This window comes from Diadema antillarum, unplaced genomic scaffold (assembly GCF_040938485.1).
Source record: "Diadema antillarum isolate AM-2024a unplaced genomic scaffold, OU_Dant_1.0 seq00000889_RagTag, whole genome shotgun sequence".
Classification (NCBI taxonomy): domain Eukaryota; kingdom Metazoa; phylum Echinodermata; class Echinoidea; order Diadematoida; family Diadematidae; genus Diadema; species Diadema antillarum.
In genome coordinates, this window is record NW_027271753.1 from 1,454,988 (window position 1) to 1,469,054 (window position 14,067).

Sequence of the window (14,067 nt, forward strand, 5' to 3'; positions counted from 1 at the left end):
GTGTAATCTTTCATTTGAAAATATTAGTATTCACTGGTTGAATTCCAATGCTATAATAAGTGCCTTAATTCTGCTTCAGTCCAGTCCCGTTATCATTTTCCTTTGTAGATGCTTTACAGTCATTTCCTAATACATAATAAACAAAGTGACAAGTCATAGAGAAATAATATGATATCACATACTGTATACGCCGAATATTTCGCGAGGTTTTTATTTTCACGAATTTCGCGAGTCAGGTGCTATTCACAAAATTAAAGACTCGCGAAAATAATGACTCTGATCCCGATATTCAATGTGACACATGGGTATACATTTCTCCGTTCAGTGCAGAACTCCACGATCGCGAATTTAACCACTCGCGAAATCATGGCGAAGTCACGCTTCGCGAAAATTTAGACTCGCTAAATATATGGCGTATACAGTAACAAACCATCATCTTTGCTTGATATACAGTAGGCTCATAGTCACGTTGTTACCATGCATACTCATCAACCCTTGTGTGGCTGTTAAAGCATATTTCCTATAATCTTCTGCCCATAATACATCAGTTTGCTTCTATCTTTACGTGTCAAATAATGGCCATCCAATCTCTGTTCATTTAAATGGTAGAGACCTCCAATTAGAAAAGTAAAAATCATGTCATAGACAATTGTAAAATGGAGTCAGAGTGGAGAGAGAGTTTGTTAAAACCATACCCAAGCCAACGCCCTCATGACGGCTGCAGTGTGATACATGAACAGGAATTTCAAAATCCTTTTAAAGCCTCAATACATCAACACAAATATTGCCCACTCTTTAAAACAATTTCCTGAGAGTAATTCTGCAACAGTTACAGATCTGTCAGTACAGTAATAATCACTTAGTGACATGATAATCTTTAACGACCTAACTACAAGGTGAGTCATTAGTCTGTCTGTCTATCTAAATCTTTTCTTCCAGGATGAGCTCTGGATGTAGGTTCTACAAACATCAGCAGGTCTGCGGCTCTGGGTCAATATAACATTTTATTCTTTATTGGACAGTTTTGCTAAACAACGCAAACATACTGTAAAACAAGGGATGTTCGCGTGCATTTTAATTTCACGAGCACCAAGATCCGCGAAATGAAAATGCACGTGAAAGTTCTTGTCTACACTATATGCATTGAACGCCAGTGACAATTTGCAAAAATTTCATACCACGAAAAAGGCCGTCGGCTCCAATTCGCGAAAATTTCATGCCATGAATATATCATGTTTTACAGTAAGTATTCCTTCCTGGCTTGTCTGAATTCTGTGATCGGAGTGAGTCCAATTTTGCTGTGATGCTGTCTTTGGAGTAGACTACTATATTAATGTAGAGTCCAACACTGGAGCATTGTTTGCCTTATTTCCATGTAATTTTTATAAACCGTGTTTTAAAGTCACTTAGATGAAATGCTGCCATAAGCAATACCTGTAACATGTAAGTCTTTTTCAGTCTGACTGGAGAATTTGTATAAAACTGTCCCTTTGAGAAGAACTTTCACTCTTTTCCACTTGCATTTTTTTTTGTTTCTATTACAGAGTGTGTATTGCTTTCCCATTATATAATTAATCTGTACATATGTTTTGTATTATTTTTCTTGACTTGTATTTTTTTTTTCAAATTGTTTAACAATATGAATTGACAAAAATGTATACTTCATATTATGTATCACTTTCTGTTTGATGGAAATAAATTGGATTGAATGAAATTCAATTGAAGACCAGCAAATGAGACATACACCTTGCTCAACAGTGTGAACGTACTCCATTCAATTGTCAATGACTGCACACGTGAGAGAAGAATTACTGCTGGCTGGACAGTGGAGGTTACAGAGTACATCCTTTTCAGCCATCTCTGCAGGTGGATGAACTCCACGCTGCCAAGTGTCTGGTTTCAGGAGTAAGCCAACAACTTCTTGGCAAGTCTAGGATGAGGCATGCTTAAATGCTTTCGTGAGGCTTGGAAACTAAGCTTGGAGTGCTGCCGCCACGGACTCTTTACTTCCGCATGAAGATTGCCGGTTCTTTCTTGGACTCTCGTACCAAGTAGAGATGTGTTTATTGCTCAAGTCAACGCGGAGATAAGTAGGGTGAGGAGACACGTGCACAAAACTTGACTTGATTTGGTGGAATAACTCTCTCAGAGCTCACAGATGGTAAGTATGCGCAGTACCGGTATTTCAACTTCTGCTTTGCCCACCTTCTTTATGTCGTAACCATAACCAGGCTACTGTAAAAGTGGATATTTTCGTGTGAGTGCTTTTTCACGCTTGGCAGGGTAAGACAAATTTGCCGATTATTTAGTTCCACAGAGTCAAGATATTAGTGAAACATACAGCAAGCAGATATATGTGCATGCATGCTTTTATTTTCACGCTAGTTTGTGGTCGCATGAAAAGCACAAAAATTCCCTCACTGTGAAAATTTCCACTTTTACAGTATGATACATCAAATGCAGCCAACAGAGGACTATGATAAGAAAGCTCACAGAGGCAAGTTTGTCAACCTATTTTGAAAAATTAAAGCAAAATCATCTATCTAGAGCAAGTCATCGTGCAGTAGAGTAGCACATAACCTAAGTATGCATGCAAATCAACATGACCATGCTAATTATTGCTTAATCTAGGATGCTAGTTCTTTTCATTGAGTTTTTTTCTTTAAATTCTTTAATGTCTTAGGCAGTAATCTGATTATCTTTATCAACCCTGAGTTTAAAAGACCAGAATTATGGTTGATCAGCATTGTTAAAGCACCCCCTCTCTGACTGAACGAAATAAGCGACAATAAAGCCCACTGGAGTACTATCATACTGAAACATCTAGCACTCTCATGGCCAGAACTACAGGTTTTGATGTGCTTATCCTTGTAAGTGCATGGTCAATTTTTCTTCTTCTTCTTCTTCTGTAGAAGTGCATCCTTCATAGTTGAAGATCAGCGCACTGCAGAGTGGTGTGCATGCCGTCATGGCACTTTGAGAGACGGGCCCTCAAGGGCCAATCATTATTTACATAGAGTGAACAATACGTTGTGCAGAACTAATATGTACATGTGAAGTGCTGCTGAAAATCTTCGGCAAATTTGTATACTATATACAATCTTGATGGCAGCTAAAGTTATAAGACCAATTTAAAAATGCAAAATCTGAGAATGGACTGAACATAACAGCAGAGAAAGAGTCTCTCTCAAAAGTGATGCATTTATTAACCCACTCCTCAAAGAATCATGATGAGTCACATATCAAATCTCTGGGGATTTAGAGTATCTTGAAGGCACTGGGTAAAATTGGACAGTGTGCAGGTGGCAATATATTAAAGGGAAAGTCTACCATGAAATTTGATTTGTGTGAATAGAAGCAGAAAAAAAAAATTACAAACAGGAGAGTGACAGTTTGAGCAATTTCTGATGAAAACAAAGATAAGTAATGACATTTTTAAGTTGTGATCCATCAAACACATCTGGCAGTTCTGTGATGTCACACATGAGTTCACCCCCCCCCCCCCCCCCATTGCTCTGTACTATACAATAAGTTTTCATTTTCCCATCAAGTAAATTTCCAATTGTACATGCACCCTAAATACAATCACTATAGAAAACAATGATACAACCCCTTCATGCAAAAAAAAGAATAATAATAATAACAAAAAATATATATATATTCTGTCATCGATAGCAGCAAAGATAGAGGGGGGAAAAAAGATTTAATAGAATTTTATGTATAGGAAAATGGAAGGAGAGCAAACGTGGTATATCACAGAGTTATCAATTTATTTGATTGGTCACACCTTCAAAACATCATTATCTTTATAATTTTTAAATATAACTTGGTTTAATTATCAGTTCCCTGTTCCCCTCATATTTCTGGTTTTAATCAACAAACTGATTTAAGGGGTTGACTTTCCCTTTAATGCTGAGACTGAGAGTAAGATTACCCACTAAGCTATGCCTGCACTGGATAACACTTGACCTTAAGTCCAACTTCACCTGTTTAGTGTCCCAGGGAGAGCTTTTGACTTCCCTGGTAATTGGATTGGGAAGTACTGCATCAGATCAGGAATTCAACCTACCTTGGAAGTTTCTGAAGTAATAATCTGAGGATATTTATGGTAATATTAGGCTGCAAAATCTTATGCATGCAAAGCAATGTTACATCATCAATAGAAAGTGTGATTACCAGGATCAAAGAAATTGGGACGATTTTTTTTTTTTCAAGGATCTGCTGGCCTAGAAGTGGATTGTTTGTGATATTCTGTTAAAATTGTTTGTTTCCATCAGAAAATGTCTGTGCAAAGTGCCACTGCTTGTGTGAGATTCACTTGAGGATATTTTCTTTATCTTTTATTTTTGAAAAAAAAAAAAAACCTCTGGCTTTGGTTTGTTAACTCATTTTCACTTAAAATAGAAGATTATCATCATGCTGAAACAGTCCTGCAAAACAAATAAATCTTAAATTTACATACCATTTGAAATTGTACCTTGTATTCTGAGATCCTTGCAGTTATATGACTGGATATAAAAATTCATTCAAAAAACAAAAGCCACATTAAGTGAATATAGTGTGATTGCTAGAAACTCACAAGTAAAAAGTTGTGCAAGCTCTATATATTACCTCAGTGAGTCAAGCTCATCATAATACGACACAGGAAGTGCAAGTTCCTCCTTTCTGCCATCTCTGTTGAGGTCTGCTAGAGTTGGCGTGGCCAGGATGTGAGCGTCACAGGCGATAAATTCACTGGTCTGCGCAGTCAGATAGAGTCCGCAGGCAGAGAGAGTTAGGGAGAGAGAGACGATAAATACAATCACAACAAAAACTAAGAGCACTTGTGGTTTCGAATCTCTGAGAGACTTGTTGATATCGAGCCAGCGTGGGGGCTACTCCTCTGCAATCATGTTCGGGAGAACCAAACGGGAATATATTTTCAGCACCATATTTTCAAGGCGGAAGAAGAAGAGGTAAGACTACATATTGCTTTAGCTCTTGCTGTCTGGTCTCTCTATGCCTACATATAGACATAAGCTTTGCCAAAGTGCACTGCATAGGAGCTAAGTAGTGTACTGGCTATGGTAGTTTGTTATTAGTACCTACAATGCATACTATCATGTTTTAGAGTTGAGTGATGACAAACCTAGTTTTACATAGTCTTTACATGTAAAACTTATTGAGTTGTATAAAACTAAAGTAAAAGCACAGTTTGTCTTTTCACAAACTGGATTCTCTGAAGACCTGTAGAACTTCAACCCCCATTTGTGTGAGTGTGTGTGTGTGTGTGTGTGTGTGTGTGTGTGTGTGTGTGTGTGTGTGTGTGTTTCACAAAAACAGCCTTTTGATTAAGATTCTGATGAGGTCACACACTGTTTTTGTTTCAACTTGGTAAATTGGTCTGTTTTCACTTTTGATATTTCTAATGAATTAGTCAGTGCAGCTAATATCAGGTGTGACTGCATATCATAGAGGCAAGTTCATAGACCTACAACAGTGTGATATGAATAGTGTTCTATTTTTATCAATTCCTTTTTTAAAGACTTGATAGTGAAAGAAGTGGGAATGTTTGTAACAACTCTAAAACTACATAAAAGATATTGTCTATGACTATCACATTTCCCAAGCTACATCAGTTCAATTACTGGTGATATGAAGTGCAACTTTCCTTTTCAAAATTATGGATGATAACTTGCATGAATTAAATTGGGAATATCAAAGCACTTTAACAGGAAAACTTTGAGCAAAATCAGACAGATATGAAGAAAGAAAAAAAAAGAATGTGAAGACACTAAAACAATGTTATGATACTTGAGTAAAAGGTCTTGGAAATGGTCTCACTTTTTTAAATTTTGCTGTATTTTTCTTGAAACATTCACTGCCATGTTGATTCATAAAATTTGAATCTCTACATCGGGTACATTTCCCTTTAAACAGTTGCACTAGTAACATGGCTCTGCGTTGAGACATACACATCTAGGTTAATTCCTCCAAACATTAACATGCTAAGTCTCGCTGGAGGAAAGCGTAATCCAAATTCCCAAGCAGCCTGGCACCAATGAAAGAACCGGGCGAGCTTGACATTTTGTGATAGATACAACTGTAGCACAAAAAAAAAACAGTAAGCAGTTCTTCACATGAAGGAAGCTCTCCGATTAGCTCAAACTTCTCGAGCACATACGAGGTCAGCTCCTCACTGCAGTGGGGCCTCAGTGCCACTTCCTTGCCGATTGTTGAAAGTTCCTCTTAAATTCCCCCTCTCTCGTTGAGTAACAGACGGCACACCGAGGGCCCTGCCAAGTGAGTTGGCAAAAGTTTAGAAGCCTGGACTTCTTCAAAAACGAGATCACCTCCAATAATCCTCTAATTTGCTGTATCAAATGACAGAGGCTACCTACAGGGAAACAGAGAGGGGCGAGTAGATTCTGCTACACGGAAGGCTTTGGACCAAAATAACACCATACCTTACGAACGCATGCCTTCCAATTCAAGTACTTCATACTGGGGGGGGGGGGGGGGGGTGAAAACAAGTTAATCTTTTTAATATCAGAAAGTATATTTATCACAGCATTTTGCTAATGAATACTCTTACCTTTGTGTGGAAATTTCCAGTAGTTTTGATAAAATCTGAAACTCCCTCATCGAGTGATCTGCCATCTTGAAACCACTGTCTTGCAACATACATGGGAGGAATCTGTATAGTTTAAAAGAAAAAATGTAACTTTATTTAGAAATGAATCCTCGGTGACAAAAATCAAACAAACATCTTAAGACTACGCAGGGAGATAGTTGTATACCCATCTGCATATACGTTGTAACAAATTCATTTCATCATCATTTAGTGTGTGTTATTACAATTAAGCATTTCAACCTTTGCCTCTCTTATTGCTACTTTGTTAAACAAATTGTATGTTCAAATGAAACATATATGTAAGCATATTATACTGATTTGATTTTTCACTTTGTACATATTACATGATGTTGTGATAGGATAATTACAGAATACAGGAAATTATCAATTTGGGGAGATTGACACAAGAAGCTAATATCACAGTCATTGAATATTTCTATACAGACGGCAGCATTCCCACACAGAAGCTACCTACTCTCCACATTCTCAGCTCTTAGAATTCATTGGAATGAAGCCAAGGGTCACTGAACTTAGTGTTAATAGAATATCAGGTTCCAGTTCTCTTAAGTTCTAAATCCATTGCAAGCCTTCCAATATTACATGCGAGTCCCACACCAATCTTATGGGTTCATAATCAATGTACAATCAACGGGTACAGTAGACTTGCATTGGATTCAAAGACCTTCAGACAGATTAAGCACTGCAGTGATCTGCTTTGAGTAAGCACTAGCTCTCACTACTCAGACTCTGAGAGCCACAAATTTGTGGCCACGGGGCAGAGCCATGAAACAAAATTTAGAAATAACTTTTTGACTTAGTACATCAGGAGTTGAGGGAGGGGCAGAGACTCCTTCCGTCCAATGAAATTTGATGAATCACTGAATGCCTGACCTCCATGGTTTCATTACCAGTAATTTGTTTCATAGGGAGTTGTCTTCATGAACGATATATAGCATAAGTCATTCTACCACCCTTTTCATACCTCTTTCTTGCTACAGTACATGACACACTTCACGAACATGAGGAAACATATTACTTCAAACTGAATGCTGTAACAGGCTGATTGATTGGGACCAGCAAAAAGCACAAAAGCAAAAAACAAAAACAGAGATTACAAAAAAAAGTAATAATTAACAGAAACAACGGTCTAAATAGTGATATATTCTGTTTCTCTTCAATGTACTGATAAAAAAAAAGGATGTGGTAAATCTATCCTTGTAAAACATACACACACAAAATATATACCATCTTTTCAGCAGATAACTTGCCATATGTGCACAAGTCATGATCTCACTACATTTACTTTCAAAAGTGTCATGATCTCACTACGTTTACTTGAAAGTGTTGTCGTAAAACGTTAAGTCACTATTTAATTACTGTTGACTGCACCTCTGTACTCGAGGAGAATGGGTACTTCTAATATCACTGATGGTGTATCTCGGCATGAAGTTGTAGGTTCACATTTGATAGTACCTTTCATATTGAACATCATAGCTTTACTTAAAAGGAAATGCTATCTTATACTAATCATTCAATTGATAGCTAAAAGCTGTTGAAAATGTGTAACACAACAATAAGCTATTCATGCCAGTATATAATTTAACTGGTTGGGAAGAGGGGGCTGATATGCTTTTTTTCTCTTTAAAAAAAAAATAATCATATGTGACCATGCATCACAAAACAAACAAAAAGTCACACCCCTTGATTTTATACAAGGACTCAAGAAAGGTGAAATGGGTCAACTGAGTCAATTTTAAGCTTTCCATATTTTCTGAAAGAGCTATATTCTTCTTCTACTTTACTCTTGAGTTTGGGATCATAAATTGAATTGGAAAGTGGGTTTTCAGCAGTTTTTCTACAACCCCATTTTTGGTAGAGTAGTGTGATTAGGTTTTTTTAGAGGCCCCTTTTCATTTCTTGAAAATCCTTTGCACACTCTTCACTTTCAACTCTAATAACTTTTGAAAGGATAATGATACTGCTTTGAAAGTTGACATTTACATGGATGGAATGTGCTACTAGAGCATGCTCAATTTCAGCTTAATTTGATAATCCCTTCATTGTTGTTGCTGCATTGGATTACATCATGTTTTTTGTCCCATTCATGGCACAGGTAGCACAGCTTCTATAGAATAGAATAGGCCCTGTACTTCAGAGCCTCTTTTCTCAGTTCAAACTTTTCCAGAGTGTGTGCTTTCTTTCCAATATTCATATAGGTAAGGAGAATTTGAATTGAATTATACAACATTTAAAAGCTTAGAGTCTGCTCTTTCAAAATCTGCCCTTAGGTAAAAAAATCCATGTCTGGCAACTTTTTGTTGGTTTTGTGGTGCAGGGTCACATATGCTCTGGAACAATTTTTTTTTTTTTGTATTAAAAAATATTATGTAGTCACCAGAAGTCATGTCATGCTTTCACTTTCTCATCCGCTCACGAAAATTCTTGCCACAATAAATTCTCATGCACTTTCAAGAAAGAAAAGAGAATAAAAAGTCCTTGTAAACAATTCAAATGAATTATGAAATCTACTCTAGCACTAATCGACTCACTTGTCACATTTCTTGCATTTCTATAAATCACAGTTCAAAGAAAAAAAAAGCGAAGTCTAAAAATCTGGCAGTGGAGAAGAGCCAAGATGAGTTTTGTAGATATGTATCATGTGATCTCAAGAAGAAAACACCGATGAGAGAGGTATTTCCAAATGACGTCTGTTCATGTGGGAGTGGGGCTCAGACGATCCCCACTGGCTGGCCCGTGAATCATCACGCGCCCGTCCCCACAGCTCTCATGAGCTGGTTGCCGTGTATTCCCAGGGGGATTTGTATGCATACTGCTCACTGTTCGTACTCATGAAGTGACCTAGGCCATATCTTCGCAATACATTGAATGAAATGAAATTAAACTGAATTGGATTGATTGGAATCATAGCAAACAGAATTGAGTTGACCTCGCTGTCTTACAAAAATTTGGATTTTCAGCTTTCACTTAGATTTTGTAACAATAATGAGCAGAATTTATAACATAAACATGAAAGACAACAACAAAAACATTCCTCAATCACCACATCTTTATGTCAAGTACAGTCAAACCTGTCTATAGCGGCCACCCAAGGGATACGGAAAAAGTGGCCGTTATAGACAGGTGGCCGCTATAGACAGGTGATCCAACTTTGTGTGCATTGCCTACATGTACATGTATCATCGTTGTATACATCTATAATTACATGTACTTTGTACATGTATGTGTGTACGTATGCACACGTGTGTATCATGCATAGAACAATGCCGGTGTTTATGAAATTGTCGCACAGTAGTATACATGTAGCATGTGCACAGTCATGAAGAAAGCTTAACACTAGTGCATTATTGTGACTGAATAAGTGATGAATGCAGCGGTAGCGATCACTGAACGCTGCCCAGGAATGACTGGCACGGATTAAAAGCAGAAAAACACGCTGAATTATCGGCTCGGCTACGGCTCCATCGGGTTTTTGGCCGCTATAGACAGGTTAAAATCTACCGCGGGAAACAAAATTTGTGGCTGCTGGCCGCGTTAGACAGGTGGCCGCTATACACAGGGTCTTTAACATGGCTTTTCTCTTGGGGGGATTTTTCAGTGGCCGCTGTAGACAGGTGGCCGCTATAGAGAGGTGGCCACTAAGGCAGGTTTGACTGTATATAGTACTGGTCTACATTTGATGCATTAAGTATAGTTTACATCTAATTCACAAGTTAGTTGTAACATGCAGCCCTGAATTGACTAATCATAATGTTTCAAACATGCTTACAAATGGTATGATACACTGTACCTTATGAACATCATATCATACACATTGTGGTGGGGGCACTGTGGCATAGTGGATAAGACTCCCAACTCCCGATTGGAGGACCCAAGTTCGAATCCTGCCCAGTGCATACATTCTTGGACAAGATGTTTTTACCCACTATGTCCCTCTCGACCCAGGTATACAAATGGGTACCTGGCAAAGCTAGGGTAATAATAATTACAGGGCCCTCTGGTAGAGCAGTGGTAACACTGAAGAGGCTACCCTGGTTGAATGAGACCTTATTTATTTATTATTCATTTATTTATTTATTGTGAAGGATCTGTATTGACATGATTTTCATTTTAAAGAGATGACATACCATCAATAGCAAAGTGGATGACAAATCTCAAGGTAACAGCTGAAGCACATTGAAGACTGTTTGTAAGTTGTTTATCTCATCTCCATTTGTGACCAAATGCTCTTTGCGATATCCCTTTAAAGAATAAACCCTGAGTCTGGAAGTGAGTGCAACGAGTACTGCTACGTAGATATGATTTCTACTCCAGACCATAAACACACTGCCACAGCGACAGGCTTGCTTGGTGTGTGATCACTCACTTTAACCTTGCTATATATAAAGCACAGAGGATCGGAAAACACTAAACATAGTTGTATGAATCAGGAAAGCAATGCATGTCGGTTTACCAACACAAAATTAGCAGTTGAAAAAAAAGATGTATAGCTGAAGGTGTGCAGAACATCAAGCATGCAACACATCACATCAAGGCAGGTTTTTACAGCAAGTTCTTTTTTAAACAAAGAATTTACAAAGAAAAGAGGTTCTCTTATCAAAAACTGATACAAAGCAAAGGATCTGCGAAAGTCTGGGAGAAATGTGCTAGTCTTTATTCAAGGAAAAAAACCTGATTAAAGTCACCTTTATGGTGTTCTATTCTGGTTTTCACAATTACCATCTTGGGTTGTTTACTGTGATGTTACTGGCATACAGATTTTCAGTCATTAACACACACAACTACAACATTCTGAGTTTTTTGATGAATTTGTGTTTGGAATGAATTTCCACTACAAGGAAATGATGGGGTGCTTTCCTTACTCTCATTTTACATGGGAATTTTACCCCAAATATCCATGTGCATTCAGAAAATCAAAAAATACTTGTAGTATGCATTGATAACTGAAGTTTGAGGAAAACTGAATGGGCCATTCAAAAGTAATGAATCTTTATGTAAAGTTTTGCTTAAATCCATGTGCCGCCATCATTGGATAAGAAGGTTAACCCGTTGAGGACGGGCTGATTTTGCTACAACACCCATCTTCCACAGAAGCTTGCCCGAGTATACTCGGGACTCGTCCTCAATGGGTTAAGACAGTCCCTGATGTCAGTAGTGGAAGGTTATGAGGAAGAATATCAAAGAGAATCCACATATTTCTGTTTTTCTACTACACTGACAGAGCACTTGACTTGCATCCTTAAAGTAGGCAGAAGGCATTATATTATGTTACACTGTACATAAAACGGGTCAGAGCAAGTCAAGGCTTTGTGTGCAATTCACTTTGAACAAAAAGATCTTCCTTTTTTGTGAGTTTCACTGACCTATTCTAATATTTCTGGATTCACTGAATCCTAATATCTTTGTTTGGGATAATTTCCCTTTAAGTAGAGTCATAAAGAAAACTCAAATCTTGGCTTTAGTTATAGAAAGTAGAGACATCTAAGGCATGAAACAATGTATGATAAATATTTAAAAAGTCTATAGAAGCGATAGTCACATGATCAAAAGTCATTTAGAGATGCCCATTAAATATCACATTAGGTGTCATACTGACAACCAACCTCTTTACATTTGATTTATGATTTGTCCATCGCAACTGTGACCGATCATATGCAATTGAACATTTTACTGTATTGAATTATGCCATGAAAGCTTTCCTTTGGTGTATAATCTTTCAGAGTGCTGGGTTTCAGTCTCATCACGTGCACAATTTCACATTCAATTCTATAATTATTACATTATTTTTGTTTGAATAGCCTGCACTACAATATCTTGTTTAGTCTGGATAAAGGGTGAAACTTATAGATTACATCAATCAAAACACTGGCCTACATGTAAATTTTGATGGTGATGCTACCAGTGCATTTTATTTTCTTATACTTTTATCAAATATTTTTTTTTTTGGGGGGGGGGGTAGGGGGATTGTTATTTCTGTTTATGTATATGATATTGGTATGATTGTTTTAAGCTGGATTTATGTATAAAATCTTCAATAACACAATGCAATCACAACCATTGATTTTATCAATACACTTGGAACAATTTTCACAAAAGAAGCCAATTCTCTCTCTTTTTTTAATTTATGCATACACACATATAATATGTAAGACTGTATTACCAAGGTTTAAGGGGCAATTAGCAGAGATAAGCATACATCCTTTAATACACCCCTGTGCATAGGGACCTTTTGTGTGAAAGGAGAGATGATCGGTTATAAACCATCAAGTCCTTGGGGGTGTCCAAGCACAGGTTTACATATTTGACTAAGGATGTCTCATCACTCTCACATGCCATACACCTGTGTTACATGTACTTCTCCATGAACTGTTCATAGGCATGAAGTCATTCCATAGACAAGGCCTGCAACACTATAAGTGTCATGTGAGTTTTGCTATAGCATGGCTACAGTGTTTATCTAATCGGCTATCTGAGCCCTTCTCCTTCAGGGCTATACCTCCCTTTCATACTTAAATCTTACAGGTATTAATTTGATATACAGGCAAGAAAGCTGACACAAATTGATAACATAATATCGAGTAACTGTGTTATGACAATGCATAAGCTATGCTTTCTCATACATAGCATTTGCAGCAACATACAGAAAGCAAGCCAACTGTATACATGTATAACTTGTAACTTGTTACATGGAGTTCCAAAGCACAGCCTGTCCATGCTATGTAGTATAACATGTCATAAATGATGCTACACTATTATGATTGCACAAACAGGTTTGAAACCATTATCTCCGCAAATCTGATATTTTATTAACTGATAATGATAATATTCATCATCACCATCATTGCCATCACCATCACTTTCATCACAATCACTTTGTGTTCATGAGCAAACTGATCACCTCTTCAAAGTCTCACTGTAAACAGGGTTGTCAATTTTGTACATAGCACTGCAGTATTCTGAGGGCTGAAAAGCATATATTGGGTGGAAAAACAGCATTCCTGCAGCAGTTCCTGCAATAGGCATGTGTAGTAATACAATTTGGGAAAAACAATGTTTTCCTTGAAATCTGTGATTTTATTTTATTTTATTTCATATATATATATATATATATATATATATATATATATATATATTTTTATTTTTATTTTTTTTTTTTTTGGGGGGGGAATGGAAACCAGCACAAAACACTGCAAAACAAGTACAGTTGGCATCTCTTATATCAGACATCTGCTAGATTATGTACTGGTAATGAATTGTAGATCTCAGCAAATAATTATCATACTTTTAATGAGACTAAGACTTATTACAATGAAAACCCTACTGCATTCTGTGTTATAATTTTAGAGTTTCGATGACTAGATAGCACTTCATGAATATTATGCTTGCTCTAGCATTAGAATATCCACTTTCACGCTGGAAAAAAAATATTGGCAACA

General features: G+C 37.2%; 1 protein-coding gene across 1 annotated transcript in view; it reads right to left on the bottom strand.

Annotated features, from left to right (window-relative positions):
* LOC139740895 (uncharacterized) overlaps window positions 1-14,067 on the bottom strand; it is a 49,019-nt gene that overhangs the window by 20,703 nt on the left and 14,249 nt on the right. Inside the window, exons 4-5 of the mRNA XM_071651479.1 lie at window positions 6,575-6,682; window positions 4,612-4,739 (exon numbers count right to left, since the gene is read on the bottom strand). Coding sequence (XP_071507580.1) covers window positions 4,612-4,739; window positions 6,575-6,682 — 236 coding nt within the window. The remainder of the gene's footprint in view (window positions 1-4,611; window positions 4,740-6,574; window positions 6,683-14,067) is intronic.